This window comes from Saccoglossus kowalevskii, chromosome 18 (assembly GCF_978046115.1).
Source record: "Saccoglossus kowalevskii chromosome 18, keSacKowa6.1, whole genome shotgun sequence".
In the NCBI taxonomy this organism is placed as follows: domain Eukaryota; kingdom Metazoa; phylum Hemichordata; class Enteropneusta; family Harrimaniidae; genus Saccoglossus; species Saccoglossus kowalevskii.
In genome coordinates, this window is record NC_140658.1 from 17,169,769 (window position 1) to 17,194,930 (window position 25,162).

General features: G+C 36.2%; 1 protein-coding gene across 1 annotated transcript; it reads left to right on the forward strand.

Annotated features, from left to right (window-relative positions):
• The first annotated feature begins 97 nt into the window (after window positions 1–97).
• LOC100378897 (regulator of chromosome condensation-like) lies at window positions 98–24,885 on the forward strand. Its single transcript, XM_085493339.1, has 9 exons — window positions 98–204; window positions 742–933; window positions 2,423–2,616; window positions 3,407–3,586; window positions 15,659–15,878; window positions 16,616–16,771; window positions 19,654–19,767; window positions 21,681–21,836; window positions 23,749–24,885. Exons 2-9 carry the CDS (start codon window positions 861–863, stop codon window positions 23,913–23,915), a joined length of 1,260 nt encoding a protein of 419 aa, XP_085349465.1. The 5' UTR covers window positions 98–204; window positions 742–860; the 3' UTR covers window positions 23,916–24,885.
• The last annotated feature ends 277 nt before the right edge of the window (window positions 24,886–25,162 follow it).

A 25,162-nucleotide genomic window follows, 5' to 3' on the forward strand; every position in this document is an offset into this window, starting at 1 on the left:
TGTAGTATCTTATGAGTACATTACTAACCTATTATATATATGGTTATTATCATCATCTATAGGCGTTTTATTTTAGTAAATATTCACATCATTAGGTGTATCTTCTTGTACGTTGGGAACGAGGATGTCATTTTGTGCGCCGTATTTGTGCGCAGTGCGACCTGTGAACCACGAGTTTTCATTCAACGCGGAAAACGGAAAAAGGTTGGTAGATTAGCTTCGTTTCTTCGAGTAAATGATTGAATTTCACATTTTGTATTGTTTTTAAATTTTATATGACATCAATTGTGCATCTGCGGGATAACTTGCAACGACAAAAATAACTGTTACGGCCATTTGGGATAATCGTTCACACAGCTACTGAGGAACATTCATTTTCGTGTGAAGGTTGGGACTGGGACACCTCTACAAGACGTTGAACATGTTATTTCAATAGGAAGTTTAGTTAACTTCGGAATGGCGTTCTAATTATCGAACATGGGAATAGGCTCAGTTAATAATAACAGAAACACTAAAAAATTGCATTCAAGCTAAAACTTTAGGAATATATCCCAAGACAGTTCTATGTTAATTGTTGTTTTATTCACAGCCGTCAAAGCGAATATTATAATTTGGTTTTAGGTTACTCACTAAAACAAAACAAAACAGATATTGATTTGTAACTTTGATTTTTTTTTAGATTACTTGCATCTCATAATAAATCTAGTATTTATCAACAATGTTTGTTTGTTTTGATTGCAGATAGGCAAGGTGGAAATACATCACACTGTCTGCAACAACATAAACGCAATAATAAAACGGTTCACAAAAGTGTTGTATTACTATCTGTGTTCAAGAAATAGTCGTAACTATAATTCAAAATGCCACCACGAAAAATCAAGAGGGAGGTCCTAAATGAAACGATTGAAACACAGCCTGCTAAGAAGTCAAAAGGTAAAAACAGGGAATTTTTCTTTATTTAAAAATACTTAACTTCCAATCAAGCAAATGTACTTGCTCTGCCATATTTGCTCTAATAGAAGTACACATAAAAAAAATTGCATTTTTAAATAGTTGATTTTTAAATCTGTCCTACTGTTCTTGGCGGCCAGGGTACTCAGCTCACAAAATCATGTTTTTTGGGGGTGAAACGCTTAGTCAAGCGCCCCACTTGAAAAATTGACTATTGTTGGAATTGATTTTGGCATACATGTATACTGTAAAATACTTTATTTTAGCTGGAATAAATTTTCGCTGAATGACATTTTGGGGGTTTTGTATAGAATTTATTTTCACTGATTTTTGGCAAGTTGAATGTTTTATATAGTTATATATTTATATAGTAAAAAGTTGTATTCGCTGGATTTCATTTTCACTAAATCATTCTTTTGGCAAAAATTAATTCTAAGTGAAAATACATTTTACAAATAGTACATGCAAGTACATGCACTGATAAAATAGCAAATACAATATTATAATAAATACCTGCTGAAAGCCTCGGCAAAAAGCCAAAATGAATAGGAAAAATGTGTTTAATAATAAATTTGTGCAATAATTTTGGTTCAGTGAGTTGGTTCTATTTCACTGTGCTACACTGTTGGCATAAGTGACGCCCTCGCTGGCTGAATGGCGTCAGACCCAACTAACACCTGACAGAATTGTGTATGTTTCATCGGCAAGATCAATACTGCGAATTTGCAAAGTTTACACCTTCTTGCAATGAGTTTCAATAAATATTCATTTTCGTGGTGATGGTGAAACAGTCAATCATAAAATTAAGGTTCTTGCTGAGTGAGTGCCACTAAAAACTTCAGAGTGGATTAGATAACGGAAGTAAAAAACGTGCACGTGAACGACGCGTGGCTGCAGCAAGAAAGAGTCACTGTGCTGTTTTTGCAGTCCACGAGCAGCAAAACTACCACCGTGAAAACAACATTCGAACCCTTGATCAATCAGACATCGTGTGCTATATGTGACGTACACCTTGCCCAACCAAGAAATCAGCGTGCAATTTTCTCCAGCACATCCGCTTTGTTTGCATTGTCAACAAGATGATAAACATTGGATGGAAATTTACCAGCACCTTATCGCACATTATGTCAACAAACAAACTCTGTCGTGAATGGTTACTCATTGACGTTCTATTTGATTGGTCAAAAATTCATTGGAGTGAAAAAAAATCGCTCTGTCAGGCGTTTGTTGGGTTTGGAGCACCACGGAGGGTGCAAGTCTCGTGACCTTGTTAGGCTACTGATCATACATATATTTTGCAATAATGTTGTTTTGCTTCGTAACACTTTTGTGACGTTTTTATGTATTTTTTTTCAGAAACTATTTTAGTGAAAACACAATCACATGTGCACAATGCTATCCCAAGTAGATACAGGCTAATACACTTAATTTAACAAATCTAATAATGACATTCTTCACTTGACTTTGACAGTTACCGTCTCACATCCAAGTCACTGTACAACACCAGGTGTGGTGCTAACGCTAGGAGGAGGTGATGTTGGACAGCTGGGATTAGGTGACAATGTGATGGAACGAAAGAAGCCAGCCTTAGTGGACATTCCTGAGAAAACTGTACAAATAATAGCCGGTGGTATGCACACAGTGTGTCTTACAGAAAAAGGAAAGGTAAAAAAACCACGACGTTCATGAAGTTATTATTCAAAACTAATGTTGGACTTGGCACAAAGAATGTGTGCATGGTACAACAAACAAAGACTATCCATTAATTTGAGCTGGCTTGCATATGAACACAGATCAAGACTGTTTGCTAAATAATGAATTTTTAGGTGATGTGTCAAAAAGAATCCTACACACCAAGGGCCTGGTGAGAGAAGTCTCACACGAGCCCCAAATCAACTGATGTGAGAAACCTCATCTCGGAGCCCTTAGGGATTTTGTCAGTGTTATTTGAAGCTCACTATTAGTTGATTTTCAGTCAAATTCTAATCATATAGTATTTGGAAATGCGTTATTCTCTTGCAGGGAGTTATAATATTATAGCATGCAAGAATGTTATATATGATAAAGATTATGCACTAATTGCAATATATGTAATACATGTACTAATATTATGTGCGTTTGACAATCTTATTTATTTAGCAATAGAACTTTTCCGAGCACCCAATGTGTTCTGTGACTATTGATTAGAACAAAGTCTGATCAACGTGCAGCGATGTAGAAATCAGCTGGTAACAAGTCAAAACGACCACATTCTTACTTGAAAAAAAAACTTGCATCACTGTGATCCTGTGATATTTTCTTTTCATATCATTTGTACATAGTTATAAAAGTTGTATACCGTTATCTTGGAAATCCTTTTCTGTTATGCCCAATTATGTTTGTGAAACAGATATTGTACAAAAAAAAAAATCAAGATTGTTGGTGTATTTATCTGTTCTTCATTATTACCCTGTAGATTTATACGTTTGGATGTAACGATGAAGGTGCTTTAGGACGAGATACAAGTGAAGAAGGATCAGAATATGTTCCTGGTGTTGTGGATTTTCATTTTAGGGTTGTACAAATCAGTGCTGGAGACTCCCACACAGCTGCTTTGACTGACGACGGAAAAGTGTTTGCATGGGGTACTTTTAGGGTAAGTTTGTTTATTTAAATTATTATTTATACATGTACATTCACAGGAATCTCACCAGCCCAACCAGAGTGCTGGTCGCTCATGAATATTAATGACCTCATGAATATTAATGAGTTCATGAATATTAATGAGTTCATGAATAATAATGAGCTCGTGAATACCAGTATTGCATTTGAGAAGACACAAATATATTGAATCATTTCGAAATGTTATTTATTTTTTCAGATATGAAATGAGAAATAAGACAAATAATAAAAGAAACATGTCTATTTGATTTTGTTTTATTATTTATTTATCACACCTTTGAATTGATCAAGATGATATACAAGTCAGCCAAGATACCAAAGCATGTGCTATAAATTTGAACAAATTGACTAAATCGAAATAGAATCACCCAACAAAACAAAAGTTGAATGTCATCAGAAATATATACATAATGAAATAATGCAAGTTAGAAATTATTTTAAACACATTACATTTGGAAGCAACACAAATAGAAAGATTTTCAAAATCCACAATTGCTACATTGTACGCTAATTATACTGATACAAATTAACAAGTGTCAAAATATTGTTGCAATGTTTATTGAAAGGTCAAAAAAGTATAAACAGTGGGAAATCAAATTATTGGAGAAGGTAACAAAAATTATGTCTGCCTGGAATGTTTATTTTTACGATCTTATTATTCAGCACTTTATTCTCAGTTTCTTTTTTTTCTGCCCAACGCTTGACAGTACTTGCGAAGTCAAATTGCTCCATGGGTGGGTGGTCCATCGATCGCGATGCGAACCAAACCAACCAAACTTGTTTGGCTGAGGCGATTTCTTGGTACAGTTTTTACAAGTTTTAGTTGCGAAAATGTGCGCTCGGAGTCGGCTGTATGGCATGGTAGAATTCGGTATATTTTCGCTAGTTGTGTGATCGTGGGAAATACTTCTTGGACGAGTGTGGTCTTCCAGAGAATTTAGATGATCAAATCAGATTTTACGTCTTGCTTTAGGATTGATTCGTGTGCACGTAATTCTTGAAATAATTCCATTCGTTGATGGTCGCTGCTGTTTTATCTGGTTCGATTGCTTTCTGTAAAAAATGAAGTACAAGTGATTTCTCACTGCTTCATTGCCATATGTTGAATTGAAATTGCGTAAGTGATCAGGGCTGAAAACACTGAAGTTAGCGAGTGTGCCGACGTCTTCAGCAGGGAATCTTCGTTCCACATTGGCGATCAGTGTGTCGATATACGTTACTCGAACATGGTTGTTGATGTCATTGTCGACTCGTTTTTTAACGGCAATGTTGCTGACCTCCAGTTCCGCAATAATTTCCGGCAACTGCTGGAAATACTGGCAGTCATAGGATTTCAAATGCTGGATTGATGTGATCGTAGACTTCACAAGCAGTTTAATCGAACTATGTTCGAACTCCCGAGCCTGAAACAATTTTACATAGACCGGAAATGTGTGGTAAAATATCACACAGCAATAACATCGTGGCGATGAAGCGGAACGATGAAATTAAATGAAATAATCCTAGAGCTTTTGCATCTCCGCCCTCCTCGCCCTCTCTTTCTAGGCTGACAAATACGCTTATTAGAGTTTCCCTCAATCGCAGTACTGACTGGTTTCAGTTTCTTCTGACCCAGAGCTACTTGGACTGCATGGAGACCAGCTGTGCGCACGGCACTGTTATTGTAGAAATCAGAGTTGACGGAGGATGCTGTTAAATTTTTTGACGTAAGGAATAACATTCGCAGACTGTGTCGATGCCAACTGCAAACGATGACCACAACAGTGAATTCCAATAGCTGATGGGGCGAAACCTTGCAGATGCTTCACTACACCGTTGTGTTTCCAAGTCATAACTGCTGCGCCGTCAGTGCCAATACCACACAATTTGCTGAATTCGAGTTCATTGTCTTTGAAGTACGATGTTATGTGTCCCGTGATATTCTCTGCATTCAAAGAGACTGTCGCGACTTCGCCGTTGTTTGATTTCAGCGGTTCAATAAGCTTTAGAGAACGAACACACAAATTGCCGGTATCGTCAATAAATCGGCAATTTAATGTGAGTTGCTCGCTGACACTCACATCCTTGGTTTCATCCAGCATAATAGTGAAAAAGTCTGATTTCTTCATCTGCGATAGTGTGGATTCTTCGAGCTGTTCAGAAATTAAATTTAGCATTTCTTAAATTGAACCATCACTACAATAGGTCACATTCTTTGCAATGTGCAGGTCGTCTTTTACAGAAAATCCAATTTGCGTCAGCAAGTATAATAGCGGCTCAAAATTAGTTACGTGTGGAATGCGTCGCTTGGTCAGAAAATATAAGCACTTGAAAGCCGATGTTATGGCATCTCTGTTGACTTCAGGCTGGATAACTGTAGCGATATTTTGACTGGCTTCCATCAATAACTCAAGTTTGACTGTGTCCTGATGAGCAGATGTCACTTCGTGATCTTTCACGCTGCACAGACGAAGCCGTGTACAGGGAGCCTTGTTCCAAGTTTCGCGACCGAATGGGCGCTTGTCATATTTCTGGCATAATTTACAGTACATGCCTTCTCCACTTCGATAAATCAACCACGATTCTCGGCCTTGTATCCACTCTTTTCGAAACTTCGATGCTTGCTTGCTTTGACGAATAGGACTGTTGATACTAGCATCTGGTTTTGACTTCTTTGGAAATGGTAGCTGGTTTTCTTGATTACTAGTACGGAGCTTGCGTTTTGGTGTAACCATGATACCAAACTTCGACAGAGACATGGTCGTGATATAACTTCGCGAAGAACTGTTGAATTAAAATTTCCTGGAGCAGCGAATATATGGACTTTACTTCAAGAAGACACGAGAGAAGTGAGGCTCTGAGCCGATTTTTATTAGCTCCGCTGTCGACTTTGTCGAGCGGAGCTTATCATATGAGTGATTGTCCGTCGTCGTCCGTGTCAATGTTTTACTTTTTCGACTTCTTCTTGAAAACTACAAGCCTAAATGCTTTGATACTTGGTGTATATGTACCTTGGGTAGACCTCTCTTAGGTTTGTTCATTTCATGTTGATATCTTTAATTCTCTAATTTTGGTGAATATTTTTGTCATTTTTGGTAAAAAGTGATATTTTCGACTTCTTGTTATAAACCGCAAGTGCAATTGCTTTGATATTACATCTATAGGTACTACATGTGGACCTCTCTCAGATTTGTTAATTTTGTAATGATATCTTTAATTCTTTAATTTTGGTGAATATTTTTGTCATTTTTGGTAAAAACTGATATTTTCGACTTCTTGTTAAAAACCGCAAGTGCAATTGCTTTGATATTACATATATAGGTACTACATGTGGACCTCTCTCAGATTTGTTCATTTTGTAATGATATCTTTAATTCTCTAATTTTGGTGAATATTTTTGTCATTTTTGGTAAAAACTGATATTTTTGACTTCTTGTTAAAAACCGCAAGTGCAATTGCTTTGATATTACATATATAGGTACTACATGTGGACCTCTCTCAGATTTGTTCATTTTGTAATGATATCTTTAATTCTCTAATTTTGGTGAATATTTTTGTCATTTTTGGTAAAAACTGATATTTTCGACTTCTTGTTAAAAACCGCAAGTGCAAATGCTTTGATATTACATATATAGGTACTACATGTGGACCTCTCTCGGATTTGTTCATTTTGTAATGATATCTTTAATTCTCTAATTTTGGTGAATATTTTTGTCATTTTTGGTAAAAAGTGATATTTTCGACTTCTTGTTATAAACCGCAAGTGCAATTGCTTTGATATTACATCTATAGGTACTACATGTGGACCTCTCTCAGATTTGTTAATTTTGTAATGATATCTTTAATTCTTTAATTTTGGTGAATATTTTTGTCATTTTTGGTAAAAACTGATATTTTCGACTTCTTGTTAAAAACCGCAAGTGCAATTGCTTTGATATTACATATATAGGTACTACATGTGGACCTCTCTCAGATTTGTTCATTTTGTAATGATATCTTTAATTCTCTAATTTTGGTGAATATTTTTGTCATTTTTGGTAAAAACTGATATTTTTGACTTCTTGTTAAAAACCGCAAGTGCAATTGCTTTGATATTACATATATAGGTACTACATGTGGACCTCTCTCGGATTTGTTCATTTTGTAATGATATCTTTAATTCTCTAATTTTGGTGAATATTTTTGTCATTTTTGGTAAAAACTGATATTTTCGACTTCTTGTTAAAAACCGCAAGTGCAAATGCTTTGATATTACATATATAGGTACTACGTGCATATGAAAATTTGTGCTTACAACTGGTTTTTAATCCGTGTCGAAAACGTGCACAGAATGGTCGTTTTGTGCACGTTTTCGACACGGCTTATCAGCTGCCTCAAGTGCCAAATCCATGAAAAAAACAACCAATGTCAATAGAGTAGCCTAGGTGTTAAAAATGGATTAAGTACTGGCAAACCAACTCTGCATAGGTATGTTTCTAAACACTTGCTTTTTAGCTGATTTAGTCATCATTTTTGAACTCAGAAGCCCGCAAAACCTAATATTACATGTGAGAACGAAACAAATCCGTCGAGATTTCACGTTTTCCCGTAAAAGGGATGCTGGCTGTTCCCTCTCTGGACTCCCTCCCCGCGTATACTTGTACTGGTACTACCATGGATTAGTACCTTCCATGGTACTACCAACTCTAACCATGTCCCCATTTGGTGACGCATGTCAAGCTATAAATGGGCATCAATACTCATTTCGTCCAATATTTCGCTTTTATAACATTTTATAACATATCACTTAATTTCCGACCGGAAACACGACCATGTTTTTATCCCTTTTTTTTCTCACTCGCTTATTAAAAACACTGACTGCTTGTTCAAACACTGAACACTGGCACATGAGTTGTCGAAATGGTTGTTTTAGTGCTAAAGTTTGAGGATTCAATGAGTATTAACCATTATTTAATTTCAAACGACACTTCCAAACCATCATACTTTGTTTCGTTCGCGAACGTACAGCGGGACTGTGTTCCATTTGAATCCAGGGCTGCTATATCGTTTCAACAACATGATTATCGAGACAATTACGTGATACAGGCAATGCTAACTCCTTAGGACAGAGAGCAGATACACCAGGAACAAATTGATGCCACGGCCATGTATTTAAAATGCGAGCTTGCAGACGGGCGATATTTCTGGGTTCGCGCGCTCGAAAAAATAAGCGAAAATTATTCAACAGGCGGTTGCAAAAGCGATGAAAAATGATAATCGAAAAGCAGAAGCGAGCAGGAGGTTGAGTGAAATTAGTGCTGTACATTCAGGTCCTTTGTAAAAATACGATCGGCCAAGATCTATATCATTCTGAGGCACGCTAGAGACAGACAAAATGCAGTTTTAAATATTGACACCGTTCTGCTGAAGATATAAGACTTCACTTTCGGAGTTATTACCGAAGATAATGTACAACAGCAAAAAACAACAACATTTGGTTATGTGAAATAGAGTAGCATTCATGTAGGTCCAATCAGTACTGTTGTATCGTCTATTTCGTCAACCGAACGTTACTACCCGGACCTGCTCGTCGATTATTATTGCAAATGTCATTTTTTTCCAGAATCAATTGGGTATAAGTACGTTATTTTAGAATGATTTTCATTTGGTTTCACCAAAGACAATTGTCTTTGGCTTCACGTGATAGTTAATCTGATTTATCATATAGCATTACAAACAGGAAGTCCTCGGCATGGGTCAGAGTACTAGTATACCCCAGACCACTCGTTTTGATGAATGGTCTGGGTGTGGCTTGTGGGTAAGAATAGAAAATGAATTTCGGTGAGGTTGTGATTATTTGGATTTTTGAGAACGGATTTTTACTATTGAAATGAAATTATCACGTCTAGGGGTGAATTGTTAATAGGTGAAGTGATGTTAAAAGGTGGCGTTTGGACGTAACGCCGGAGTTAAACCATAGACAATATAGTAGGAAGGACAAGCAACTCCAGCGATTCTATTGTAGCAGGGTAGGCTGGAAAAAAGTTAAGCTGATTTAAACTAACCGTTAACATAAACTAAATATTTATTTCGATTTCTCGTTAAGGTAGCGGGACTATTATTTGCATACTTGTTTTCATCTTCTAATTGTGACTAAATGACTACAAATAGACCCGGGAAAGTATATATTTTTAGAATCGCCAGACTTCAAGCTTTTCACAAGTGTATTTTGCATGCCCGTATCTGAATTCTACGACGCGTTACTCAATCAAAGGTGAAAAATTACTTTTTCTGTAAAAAAAAAAATTACGCATTTATGCTGGCGATAAGAAGTATTTTTTTCACTTTTCCTAGTTGTTCAATAGTCTGGTAAATTGAATGTGTCTGGTTAGTTTTATTCAAGCAACGCGTTTTAAAAAATAGTGTCCTGAATTTCAATTACTGTTTTAGTCGCATTGCCCCCAACTCAAACCACAACTCGTTGGTAAATAATCGATGAAATAGTTTGTCTGAACACATTCAAGTTCCTCTCATTGTCACCTTAAAGCTGTGAAAATTTGGTGTTAATCCGACGACAATAAGTATACGTTATTTTTTGTCAAAGACCTTGTATTTTGAAAAACATAAACTCATAGAAAACGTCCATGAAGTAACAGCAAAGATTTTCAAGCTTGTTTATCGGCACAATCAATTTGTTTCCCCATCAAGGTCTGTTTTACCATGTGTAGGGACATCCAAATGTGTAAGGCTATTGGAAACCAAAAAAATAAAGGAATGGGATAGCTATAATTGGATAAATTCGGCATATGAAAACACCAAAATCAATGATTTTTTTCAGTGGCTGTGTGACCTTGTGTCTGACACATTCATATGCAAATGACTAATCTGTGAAACAAACAGGGGCGGAGACAAACCACTCAAATGTTTGGAAACACTCATTGTGTGTCAGATAGCTACTGATAACACATCCTAACATTGCTTTGTCTTGAGTTTATCTTTGAAACTTATAGGCCAACAGATTAAACCTGTGTTGTTGATTTTGGAAAACACTACTGAGGCTGCCTTGCTTCCCTTCAGAAAATCTACATTTTAACCAACTTACATGACATTCTATGTTATATTGACTTTATCATATGAAAGTTTATAGTGCATTTCATCAATTAATAAATAAATGTGAAAATCATAATTTTTAACACAAATAATAGTCTCGCTACCTTAAAGGCCCAGTAGCTGTAATGAAAACGTTTCTAACGGCGTTCTAAATAACTATTTTGGGTTGAAAACTTGTTGCATTTATCTTTGAAATTGCTTATCTCCTGTTATAATAAAATTTACATCGATCTCTGTGCGGATACGAATGCGGAGAAAATGCTCACGATCGAACTCAACGCCATATTTCTAGGTGGTCTGACTGTATTGACGCTGCAGTTCGGCGTCTTCTACACCGATCTGACGCATATCGCGCTAGGTGTGCCGGGAGTTTGTTCGAAATTTCGAACGTTTCGAAGTCAATTGTCGATTGCCACGTATTTTACGGATATATTAAATCGTTTCAGAGACCTGTTTACTAAATAATGATAAATGAAACTTAGAAAGCTTGTAAGAACAAACCGGGCCCAAATCGCACAAATTGCAATAAGTTTACGCTGGTTCGGATGGAGTTCTACGCGTCATTTTATCGCGCTCAAGGACGTTCTATTTTCGAACTAGTTGATACCGGAAATAACGCAACTACTTTCGAACAATATTTCACTAAAATATGTGATTCAAAGGCAACCCAAATTGTAAAAAGCAATATCAAGTTCCGCGTATAAACACTGTTGTAAAGAGGCGGCGGAGCGGATTTTTAGCCAAAATCGGCTAGTAAGACGTCATATGATACAGGTTTGTGCTGGAACAGCGCTTCCGGTGACGACACAACGAGGCGTCATATGACACAGGTTTGTGCTGGGACAGCGCTTCCGGTGACGACACAACGAAGTACTGGGAATTGCGCACGCGCAAACAATCAGTAATGACGTATGATGGTTTAACAAACGGAGGTTAGGGTACGTACAATAAACACTTCACGATGTTGATTCAGTGCTTTTAGCGAGCTTATAAAGCATACAGAAGGACCCGGTACCAAATAATTGAACTAGTTTCAGCTAATAGAACGGAAATAATTGCTATTCATGTAGAACACGTTTGCAATAAAAAAAACTAGGTCGTTACAGCTAGTGTATCTTTAAGGTAGAGATGCCTGACAGGTATTTTAATTAGTTAATTAGGCAACCAAGATGACTTCCCTTGTCCACAAAACTATATACAGCCAAAACAAAGTCAGCTTGGACATTCAGTTGTGAGACATGACAAAATAAACGGTGCCAGTGATAGATTTCGAGAATGAAAGAACAAAATAAACGCAATCAAAGGCGCCGACCACGCGCGTTCGAAATAAATGGAACTGACGAGAAATTTCGCCTGCATCTTTCACTCACGCAAACGCACACACATGCTATTTTCGTATATTGAATACGTTGGTAACGGAAGGGACAAGTTTAAATCATCTTTGTATTAACACAACTTGAAAGCAACAGTCTCACACCGAATATATGTTTATCAATTATCAAACTAAACAATCAATGAAGCGGACTGCGTAATTTTGTTGACGAGAGTCGCCTACGGTATTCCATGGGTATTCTAAATGGCCGTTGCTGATCACGAGTTCCCGTGTGTAGATGATTTGCTTGATGTTTTTTTTTCGGATTTTGTTGACGGTGGAAATGATAGTGAAGAAGATCCAAACGCAGTAGTTACAGCAATTCATGTTAACAACTCTGTGTGTGTGTGATTCAGAGCCCGGGCATCAACATCGAAAATACCGAAGATTTGCGTTTTCTTGATCGTCACGTAAAACCGAAAATAGTGAAAATAAAATAATAAAGAGAATCGTGCCTCATTTATTCACAAGTATTCGAGTTGTTTTGTTGAAATTATTAATAAAAACAGGGTATAACGTAGGTAGACGTGCATTCAGGCTGAAAGACTGGACGTGTAGTCAAGATGGCGACAGACGTGAAAACGGAAAACGGAATGAAAGTCTATTAAAAAAATGCGAGACAGACAACAAAAAACAAGTATAGTCGGTGAAAATAACAAAATTTGACGATTCATGCATCATGAAAACAATATTCGTGTATTTTGTCGAATACGGGGTACATGCATTCCGTTTGAAAGAGTGTGAATAAGTAGTCAAGATGACGACAGACATGAAAACGGACGGATTGAAAGTTAATTTCAAAATAAGTGCAAGACAGAGAACAACAAAAAACGAGCACAGTCGGTGGAAAATAACATAATAAAAAGATTCATGCATCATGAAAACTAAAATATTCGAGTATTTTGTCGAAAACGGGGTACAACCTTAGACATGAATTCCGGTTGAAAGAGTGTGACCTATTGTCAAGATGGTGACAGACGAGAGAACATACGGATTCAAAGTCTGTTTGAAAAAAAAAATGCGTGGCAGAGAAAAATAAAAAACGAGCATAGTCGGTAAACAAAGACATAATAAGATTCATGCACCATGAAAACAAAAATATTCAAATATTTTGTCGAAAACGGGGTACAGACTGAATATAACATGTACGGAAACATTACTGCCGTCTGAAACTAACTTTTAATTCTATTCAATTAAACAGGAACATATGTATTAAAAGTCATATTTTTTACTAGTGAACCACGTTCACGAGAACATCTGATAACTATTGTGTGCTCGGAAGATGCGCATTGCGGAAAGATACTTGTAGTTCAATACGAAAGTAGTGACATCACATGGAAGTAAATATGACGTCATTGTTTACTTGCTCATCATAATATTCCAGCCCTGCTTACGTTGGGCATACGGCGTGTGACATTGGTGTTACTATACTACTATACTTACTGTCTATGGTTAAACAGGGCCCAAATTGATAGGGAGTAAAACACGGAAGTGGAAGAGCTGTCCATGCATTGACCAATCACACAAGAGCTCACAAACACCAACGAAATATTTGTTGTTGTACTTAACAAAGGGGTTTGGCACTAAAAACAATAGAACGTTTATAGGCTTAACGTTGGATTTAGATCCTGTTATAATCCAAATCCCCTACTAAGACTTGTAAGCACCAATTTTCATATGTGTGGACCTCTCTCAGATTTGTTCATTTTGTGATGATATCTTCAATTCTCTAATTTTGGTGAATATTTTTGTCATTTTTGGTAAAAAGTGATATTTTCGACTTCTTGCTGAAAACTGTAAGTCCGATTGCTTTTATATTACATATATAGGTACTACATGTGGACCTCTCTCAGATTTGTTCATTTTGTGATGATATCTTCAATTCTCTAATTAATTTATTTTGATGAATATTTTTGTAATTTTTGGTAAAAAGTGATATTTTCGACTTCTTGTTAAAAACTGTAAGTCCGATTGCTTTGATACTATACATATTGTTCATTTTCTAATGATGTCTTCAATTCTTTAATTGAAATGTGCATTGCTAACAGCGGAGCTATCTCAGCCGATAGGCTGCTTGTTTTATTTATACTCTTATGGTGTGAATTTGACTTATTATTTTGACTGAATCAGTCAACCCCCGCATCGGCGTATAAAATATATGCTGCCGATCATACATTTAGCACGTCGTTGGCTGGTGATTACCGCGGTGTATGTCGGCAAAGATGAAAGTTACCGCCGAACAGTGATCGTCTGAAAGCTTTTTCTAGCGAACAATGAGGTGCTAATTTTGACCTATTGTGTTTATTATTATTTTAATTACATGCAATACTGTCCATGTAGAGGGACTTCGTCTAGTGTTTACAAAACCTAACGCGCGACCAGCAGGACCTTTGACAGTCGCTGCATAATTATAATAACAATACCCCGGTAGTTCTGGTCGGCAGCACTTTCGTGGTGGTCGCTGAACTTGAGTGCCGGTCGGGGCCGACCACCGCCGACCAGCATGGCGAGATCCCTGCATTCATGTTGCATTTATTAAAATTTTAATTTCAAGGTTTAAGTTTCGTTGACACTGAATCCCATTTTCTGCAGTACATCTAGTAATGTTTCAAGGAAGAATGACCCTTCGTATTCTCTACCTACCAAAAGACCTTTGTAACAAACTTTTTAAACAAATACAAGAAAATGTTGTCCATTTGGTCCGAAACGGGAAAGGAATTTTCAGAAAAATACATAAAATTTATAAATGTACACCGAAAGCTCATGGGGGGGGGGGGCAGTTTGTGCGTTACTTTCATTAAAGTAGGGGAGTAGTCACTTGTGCATATAGCAGAAGACCATTGTGTCATTGTTAAAAATAAGCCATAAGTCTGTGTTTTTAATGTGTTATTGTCGCTTAGGACTCAATAATTCCTATGCATGAGGTGACAACTCATCTACATTAAAGCATGATTAAATATATAAATAAATTTCAAAGGACTATTCAAAACAATGGATACATAGCAGTATTTGAAAGAAACCTTCAAATTGCAATTACTCATAGTTAATTGATGTTACCATATTATTATGTATTTATTTCAGATCATGAAAAATCCATAGCAAAAAAATACAAGTCAAAAAATTATCTCCCATAATTTCCATATCACACTCAAAAGATCTAATATAAAGATTAATAAACAATGTCCTATTACTCTGTACAACAGAATATGAATACCCAATTAACATATGCGAGTGTGCTCTCCTAATACCGGTAGAGTTAAAACTCTCAGAAAACGTTACTTGGGGATGGTTGTTGAGACTCCCCTGAACAGTGTAACAAGATTATCCCCACGTGTGTATCATATATAAATTTTGTTGTTCAGGATTACTTCAAAGTTGAGTTTGTGTTGTTTTCTCGAATTTTCACCGGCTCGCCCGGCGTTCCACAGCAGCGCACACAGAGCCCATAGAAATGCATGTACAGTGGTACGCGTCTTAGCAAAGTGGAACGTCTTATTCTTTGGATTTGAATGAAGCAAGACAAAAAATTTCTTTGAAAGAAAAACAGTCCTGCCCTTATGAAATTCACTGTGTCCCATTCTTGTGCAACATTTTTTTTTTTTGCAGGATTCAAATGGTGTGATAGGTTTATCATCAACTGTTAAGAAACAGACGAAACCGTTAGAAATGTTACCAAACCAAAGCGTTTTGCAGATTGCGTCAGGCGCTGATCATCTATGCATGTTAACATCAAATGGTGATATTTACTCCGTCGGGGCAGGTGAACAAGGACAGCTGGGAAGGGTAGCAGAATGTTTCTCATCAAGGGGCGGTAGAAAGGGTCTCAGTAAGTTCCCGACACAAATAAGTTACGATTTAGTTCCTTTCACATGTATGCATGTCCATCCGTACTGTACACAACTACTGTAGAATACTTTATTTCGGATGGAATTGATTTTCACTGAAAGACTTTTTGGGTGTTCTTTTTTTTGGAATTAATTTTCATTGATTTTTGAAAAGTTGAATGTAAAGTATAGGAAAAAAGGTATATTCACTGGATTTTATTTTCACTGAATCATTCCTTCAGCGAAAATAGCGATAATTAATTCCAAGCGAAAATAAAGTATAATACACTGAATCATTCCTTCAGCGAAAATAGCGATAATTAATTCCAAGCGAAAATAAACTATACTACAGTAATAGAAAATTATTACCTGATGTCATTTATTTGTTGAGCTTGGTGATGCAAGTGGCTTTATGAAAACTTGCTGGCGCTGTGTTTGCTGCTGTGGTTGATATAAGAGCTGTCTATCTCTGTCTACAGCTTGATATTTTTGCTTTGCTTTTCCCAATCCTCTGCTAGATGCTGTTGGTCCAGGTAGTTTGTGGTTGCCCCTTTCTATGTTTTCCGTCCATCTCCCCCCCCTCTTGATGTGCACATAAATAAGATACCCCTGGTCTCGTTTCTTTTAGACTTCGAGACCAAATTAATCTTGTGTAAATGCATTGATGATAAAGTGAGTGCTGTGTACATACCTTGTGTGCTTGGAAATATTAACGGGCGTTCCTCTTTTGTCTCTGCAGAAGTTGTTTTAGAGCCATCTAAAGTGTACTGTCGCAAGATTCGTGGTGCCGGTAAAATTAAATTCAATGATGTGTGGTGTTCAGCATATTGTACCTATGCAAGGGTAGAAGGTGTTGGTGTTTTCGGATGGGGACTCAACAACTACCACCACTTAGGTAAGTTATACAGTTATGGTCTCAACAAGATGCTATATTACCATACTTCACCGGTCATAAGTCTTTGAGGAAGGGTTAAAATTTATTAAAATATGTGTCTAAAAATTGTGATTCATAGCATAAAAATCGTGATTGGTATGGTACTTTTCTTTTTGACAAGGGCCGTTTGGTTCAAGCTTTTGAGAAAACCTGCAGTAATTTCACAGTGCCAAATATGAATGGGGTGTGAACAGGTAATCTATGTTTTGACCTGAAAGGTGTTAAATACACTCAATTCACCTTTTGAAAATTGTGAATCTCCAGTTTTTAGGGGAAATAATAACTTTTTTTTGACAGTCAGTGCCAACAGATTGTATTTTAACATTGCAGCAATCCACTTTTTTTTTTTTTTGAATTTATTACAAGAAGACTGCAAAGTCTATACAAAGGAAGTATGGTGATTGTATCGACCAAACTCTAGCAGAAGTGGATGCCATCCAGTACAGCCTAAGTGTGTACTTAGTGGTATCCTCATGATAACTTTATTATTAAACATCTTTTCCTGCTTGAAGACATAATTTAATGAGATATAATAAAATGTATTCATGTCTGTGAGATCATTTTGCGTTCGGTGACAGGATTGTTGCAGCAATCCACTTTGGCATTGTGTTAAAGATTACATCATCAATAATCGGAAATTTCCAGACAATTTGTCAGTACAATCAGAGATGCATTACTTGGGGTTTGCAACTACGGTGACATGATACCAAGATCCAGTTTCAATCTCCCTCTCACCTCTCAGAAAAATGTGAATGCTCATGCCCTAGGTAACTAGGATACTGGGATGTCCAGGTGGATCAAAATAGCTGCTCATGATATGACCGATTACGATAACTATATTTTCTGTACATTTTTGATGTATTACATTTTTTCACTATGAATGTGGTAATACATGTTTTATTGTTTTATTACCGGTAATAACCGCCTATGTCATGTCGGAAGGTCGTAGCACCAGTCTCGCTATCTACGAGATGAGACTTAAATGGGATCTTGACATGATGTCACCATACAGTACTATGAGCGTTGCAAACCCCAAGTAATGTACCTCTGGTACAATATATAATTTTGATTGGTTAGGTTAAATCGTGGTGAAAAACATAATGTTGACAATTGTTTGTGTGCAATTAAAAACATCCCACAACTAAGATAATGATAAAGATCTTGCCTTTAAATGTTTTCCCACAGACCCTACCCATTTTTACACCGTAAATTCAAATGGTATGTGAGATGTATTGTAAAAGAAATGGCACATTTTTTACTCCGTGTGCGAAGCACAAAAGGGAGTCTTTGCAGTTACCCTGTATGTATGTATGTATGTATGTATGTATGTCACTTTTTTTTGTTCCACTGTTATCTCAAGAACCATTAATCACATTTTGGTGAAACTTGGCACATGGATGCTCTGAACTAGTGCGCAGATTTGATTAGTTTTAGGTAAAAATTTATGAATATTAATTACCTGATTTGAATGATAATTAACTGATTTCAAGCTGTTCCATGACTGTCCCACTGATTTTTGAAGAACCACTCATTGGATTTCAATGAAACTTGGCACATGGATGCTCTGAACTAATGCGCAGATTTGATTAGTTTTGGGTAAAAATCTATGAATATTAATTACCTAATTTGAATGATAATTAACTGATTTCAAGCTGTTCCATGACTGTTCCACTGATTTTTGAAGAACCACTCATTGGATTTCAATGAAACTTGGCACATGGATGCTCTGAACTAGTGCGCAGATTTGATTAGTTTTGGGTAAAAATCTGTTAATATTATTAATTATCTAATTTACATAATGATTAATCAATTTTCTGTTTTTCCACTGATATCTCAAGTACTAATCATTACATTTCAATAAAACTTGGTACATAGATGTCATATGACACTGCACAGACCTGATAGTTTTTAGGGTAATATCAGTACTTATTAATTACTTAATTTGCATAATTAATTAATTTTCAGCTTTTGATATTTCGAGTAGTAATGATCACGTTTCAATGAAACTTGGTACATAGTTACTTGAGGACTGTGCAGACCCCTGATTAGTTTTTGGGTAAATATTTGTGCATATTAATCATCTTATTAGCATAATTAGTTAATTTTCACCTTTTCACCTGATATCTCAAGTACTAATCATCACATTTCAATGAGACTTGCGACATAGATATTCTAGGACTATGCAGAGACCTGATTAATTTTGGGATAACTAATTGTGTCTATTAATTACCTAATTTGCATAATTAGTTAATTTTTTGCTGTTGTATGGCTGTTGCACTGATGTCTAAAAACCACTCATTGGATTTCAATGAAACTTTTAAAGAGTACCCATCACATTTCAATGAACCTAAGACTATGCACCATGCTTCTTAATCACCTAATTAACATAATTAATTAATACTGATATCTCAAGTATTGATCATCACATTTGAATAAAACTTGGTCCATAAATGCTTGAGGACAATAGACAATCTGATTAATTTTGGTTTAAAATCTGTTCATATTAATTCTCTAATTAGCATAATAACTAATATTTTTTTGGTTCTAATCACATTTCAATGAAACTTGGTACATTGTGCAGACCTTATTAGTTTTACACTTAAATCTGTTCATATTATTTACCTTATTTGCATAATTAGTTTTCAGCTATTCCATCAATATCTCAAGTATAAGTAATTTTGAATTAATTTTTAATGTGTCTCCAATACTCTAATCTCAGCACTCGGGAGTTCTTTCTAAGCTTTCTTTGATTGTGAACCTGTGATTTCCAAGATAAACAAAGAAATAGCCAAATTCTGACAGATCGTCATCACAATACTGTGTACAATTTTTTTCATAACTAGGAGTGGAAGACACACGAACATGGTTTGTACCACAGCTGTTAACATCTTGTAGTAAACTTAAAATCACATCTATATCTGGGGGACAGCATCATACAGTGTTACTTGATGATAACGGTAAGTAGTCATTGGTCAGTTTCGGTCACATGACTGATGGCGCAAGTTATGCTTGGTCAGCTTCAGGTTCAAGTTGTTAAATGAGTTTTTGATTGGTCTGATTCATCAAAGAATGTGGGGCATTTGCTACAAAAACTAGCCACAACACATGGTATATTGATTGTTTCTACAAGTCTAGGGAAGTCAACAACTGTCACCACAGTGTTCTCCCCAGGATGTAAACAGCGTGGCGGTCCCGCCACAGTGCTTCGATTTGCCGCCACACCGGTCTGACACCGCCACGGTGATTAGCAAGACCGCCACAGTGCTTTTTTCATTGGGGATCTCATCACGCTGGTCGGCCCGACCGGCACTCAAAACTAGCGACCACCACGGAAACGCGTCCAACTATTGTCATATTGTTATTATACTTACGTACCGACCGACAAGCATCCTGCCAGTCGTGGATAATAATTTGTAAACAATAGAAATAGTCGTGCGATGTGGTATCGGCTTTAAACAATACAAGTCAATTTTGTAAAATTAGCACCTCTTTGTTTGTAAGTAAATACTTTCTGTCGATAGACGCAGTCTTTAGATTGAAAGCTAAAATTCATTCAAAATCAATTCCACCCCGATGTAACATGGGCAAAGCGGAGTTCACGATCAGTTTACGCTACTCAAGAAAAAACAACGTGTTTATTGCGTGATTGGGTAAAATACATTTGAACTGTTATCATCGTGAATCATGTAAAAATTCTTCTTTCAAGACTTCTTTTACCTTTCAAAAATTGCTAATCACCTCTTTCGAAAACCATTATGCAGTTTTCATCTGAAATCCATACCAACACATCGTGCTACGACATCGCTTTACTTCCGCAATGTAATTTTTATGATCACGATCATTCGGAAAACTTCGGGTTCTACCGGCATTACCATGTGGCATTCTGATTGGTTAATGGCGTTTTTGACCCACCGGGTCAAAGGATACATGCGGTCAACTAACGCGTCACAGCTATCATGGCGGGTCTGTGTTTTTCACACAGTGATCGAGTGATCAAAAATTTCTCTCGATAAAACTAGTTCAAATTTTACGTTTTTTTCATATAAAAAAAAAGTATTTAATTTTTGCATGGCATCATGACTGAGTTCGAAGAGAAATTATTGGTATAACCGGTGTATAACATCGCAAAGTAAGTTACATTGTATGTCACGTCGTAACTTTGATGATTGTTTGGAAGTATTATTTGTTCGTTCATTTACTGTAAATGTAAAGGTTGTAGAAGCTGATGGTCGGAATAATAACCAGCAATCCGCCAAATAATTACGTCATCGATTTTTTGAAGGAGAATTTTGAAGTAAACAAGATCATGAAAGTCTTGAACATAATGCTGGCTGGAACGTTTCAGATGAGTTTCATTTAACCTTTTACAATTTATTTGTTTCTTTTTAGTCTGCAGCATTTGCATTTCGAGAATGTTTCATTTTGAATGTTTCATTGAGAATGTTGTAAAACGTAATTTTTTGACTCCCAAAAAAAATATTTGCACAGTGATGGAGCTCATTAATATTACAAAAGTGCCCAAAATAAAAGTGTTTATAACACTGTGTAAAGCAAATAAATATCTGCCACTTTGTTTTTCAAAATATATGTTGTTTATTGTGTGGGTGTAAATATGCTTTCGTCGATTTCTATTATTATGTAAATGATATGCAAATTAGGCCGCCACAGTGGTTTTAATTCCTGGGGAGAACACTGCACCAGATTGACCAATAGAGCTTCTTTCCGGTCTTGCGTACTTGACACTTGTTCAGATCACTTGGGTTGAAAATTTGACCCTGCTTTGAAAACAAGCAGCAAACTTCCCTATGTTTATAGTTTTTAACCATTTAACTGAACTGAACTGAACATTATGAAATATTATATATTTCAGGAAATGCATATTCCATTGGTAGGACTGATTATGGACGATTAGGTCTCGGGGACGATCCACATGAATCGCATGTACCTCAGAAAATATCGACAATAAAAGACAAGGTGGTTTGTATAGGAAGTGGTGGATCAGTTAGTCTAGCTGTAACCAAAAAAGGTACATTCATGATCGCTTTTATAGTCAACTTTCCATTTTTTCTCACAATAAAGATCTTCAAATCAGAAAATCAATAATCTGTAATTGTGTTTTCGCTAGATCTTTTGATGCTAGATCATAATATCATGGCAAATGTTACGATGTGTTTTTATCAGAAACAAAATTAATCCCTGTTTATTGAATCAAAAATGATTTAATTTTGTGCACAAAATAAAATAATTTCTACTTGTACACAATGCATGCTATTACTGTAAAGGGGTTAATTATTCACTGGGTTTTAATTAGTCCCCGTTCGGACAAAGTCCGAAAACAGGGACTTATAATTTGGTCCCCGTGCGTCCGTGCACCCGTCCTGAGTCATATCTCAGAATCCCTTGGACTGATTCCGTTCATTCTTTGCATGTGCCTAGTACTTTATGTGGGACATATGCACATGCAGTGGTTTAGCGATTCGATTCAAAATGGCCGTCTGGCAGCCATCTTGTTTTTTGAAGATGTTGCATTTTGGACATGCTTTGTCAGTTTTCATTCAAACTTGGTACATAGATTATACATGTTAGGATACATGTCCATGATGATTTATTTCACAATTGGATCAAAGATGGTCGACTGGCAGCCATCTTGTTTTTTGAAAATGTCGTATTTTGGACATGCTTTGTCAGTTTTCATTCAAATTTAGTACATAGATCATACATGTTAGGATACATGTCCCCGACCATCCGTGAGTTCCTGAGTCTGTTCGACCGTCCTTGTGTCCGTCTGTCAGTGCGTCAGTCTATCCAACGTCATATTTCAGAATCCTGTGGGCCGATTCCGTTCATTCTTTGCATGTGCCTAGTACCTTATGTGGGACATATGCACATGCAGTGGTTTAGCGATTTGATTCAAAATGGCCGACTGGCTGCCACTTTGTTTTTTGAAAATGTTGTATTTTGAACATGCTTTGTCAGTTTTCATTCAAAGTTGGTACATAGATTATACTTGTTAGGATACATGTTCATGACGATTTATTTCACAATTGGATCAAAGATGGCCGACTGGCAGCCATCTTGTTTTTTGAAAATGTATTTTGGACATGCTTTGTCAGTTTTCATTCAAACTTGGTACATAGATTATAGATGTTAGGATACATGTTCATGACGATTTATTTCGCAATTGGATCAAAGATGGTCGACTGGCAGGCATCTTGTTTTTGTTTTTTATGCGGTATCTTGGACGTGCTCTGTCAGTTTTCATTCAAATTTGGCACATACATGTACTTTATACATGTTAGGATGCATGTCCATGACAATTTGTTTCAAAATCTGGTCAAGGATGGCCGATTGACAGCCATTTGACTTTTTGGCCTTACTGCTATATTTCCACAATTAATGTACCATTTTTATTCGTATTTGGCACATACATCATACATATCAGTGTGTTTCATAATCAGATCAAAGATGGCTGAATAACGGCTGTTTTTATTTTGGCCATATTACTATGACACGAAACACGTGTTTTGATGTAAATAAACAAACAATCTGTTGTATATGCCACTTGGAACTCGTGTTTGAACAATAATGACCCCCCCCCCCTCCCACAGCGCCCTGCCATATTGGATATGGAAGGGTCTATGGCAAGATAATGTGCACTATGGGAGTATCATTGTTATAAGTCACTAACATCATCAAGTTTTTGTTTCGAATTTACTTAATTTTTGTGAGATAATTTAAAGCTACGACATATCTTGTAATAACCTCGATAATAATTTTGCTAATGAAGATTTATATCGTCTGATAATTGACATAATGGAATGTTCAAAATACTGATTGTATGATTGGGTCAAAATAAAATGGAAAACTTGTTTTTTTTGTTAATTGTGATTAAACCTTCAGATTAGCATAGAAATTTGACAACATTTTAACTGTTTTAGGTGATGTGTATTCCTGGGGAATGGGAAGCAGTCTACAACTTGGTACTGGAGAAGAGGATGACGAATACACACCTGTTATTGTGAAAGGAAAACAGTTAGAAACTAGAAAAGTTATAATGGTGTCTGTTGGTGGGCAGCATACAGTGTTGCTAGCTGTTGATAATTAAATGACTTTATAGAACCCCTGATGGCAGGTGATGGTATGCTCTCGTGGCAAGTGGGTACAAAATCTCGGGCTTCCACATTCCGGTAAACTTATTCAAAGGAACCAATAGTTAAACATTACAACTTTTCATTGGGTTGGTGTCAATCATTGGCACCTTCGAAGATGGCCGTGTGCTGGTTTTCTACATGCATTGGTGAACACAGCTGATTTGGGAAATAACCTTGAAGAAAACTAGGCGTTTTAAAATGAAAATGCCTGAATAACATCGTTACTGCCAGTACTTTTGCTTGACTATTTGCATATATATACTATAGGTGAAAAGTATGAACTAATGGTACCGCAAGCTCATCTGATAATCCATACAACATTTATAAGCATAAACTATCAAAACGAAAAACTCTGATACTATTAACCTGTATTGCTGGTGCTATTTTATCAGATAGTAATAATTTTAATTACTCGGAAAAGTTTTATTTTCTAGGAAATGCTAAGTATGCTATCTCAGCAGTGTGGCTTTCCTAACTTACTCGGAAATATCCTCCTGACCAAATTAGAAATTTCAAACAATCTGAACTTTGACTATTTAAAAAAGGATAGTATTCTTCCATGCCATAGAAGTTGAAAATATTTTTAAAATATGCCGCTTCATTAAATCCTTCTATATGTTCATTTTTAGATGCACAATTGTTTTTTTTTTAAGCCCCTCTTGTTAAATTTTGTGCGGCTCTAATCTCAAAAAATCTTAGATGTTGAAAAAAAATTCTGTAATCTATTTTTGTATGTTGTGATTTTACATTATAATTTTCGGTTTTCTTAATTTTCAAGTCATGTACAGTAATATTTTGTTTATAATAATGCTTGGCTTAAGCCTCTCTCTGGAATTTTGTAGTTATCTCATAAGCTCACTGCCAATTTGTAACAATTTCAACAATGTCTTGTGTACAATAACATTTTTAATACTACCAAGCTAATTTTATGTCTGATTATTTATGTATTGCTGGGTGGATCATTTTGAATGTCTTGAATTATGTCACTATTGACCATGTGACCTGGGCATGTACAATTGTTTTGTCGTGTTTTTAATTACGTTTAATCATGATTGTGATTGGTCGTAACAGGCATGATTAGAACTGTGATAACGATGGACAAAATGCCATTCAGAGTGATACATGTTCAAAGTTTGTTATAAACAAATTTACTGAAATATTTAGTCTGCTGTGTATTACATAGACCAATTCATGATTTAGG

What these genes read in the sequence shown, in the direction of transcription:
- LOC100378897 (XM_085493339.1), top strand. Translation starts at nt 861, where the DNA reads ATGCCACCACGAAAAATCAAGAGGGAGGTCCTAAATGAAACGATTGAA. An exon ending in TTGCATGGGGTACTTTTAGG is followed by an intron (nt 3,587 to 15,658) that starts GTAAGTTTGTTT and finishes TTTTTTTTGCAG; the next exon opens with GATTCAAATGGTGTGATAGG. An exon ending in TCTAGCTGTAACCAAAAAAG is followed by an intron (nt 21,837 to 23,748) that starts GTACATTCATGA and finishes TAACTGTTTTAG; the next exon opens with GTGATGTGTATTCCTGGGGA.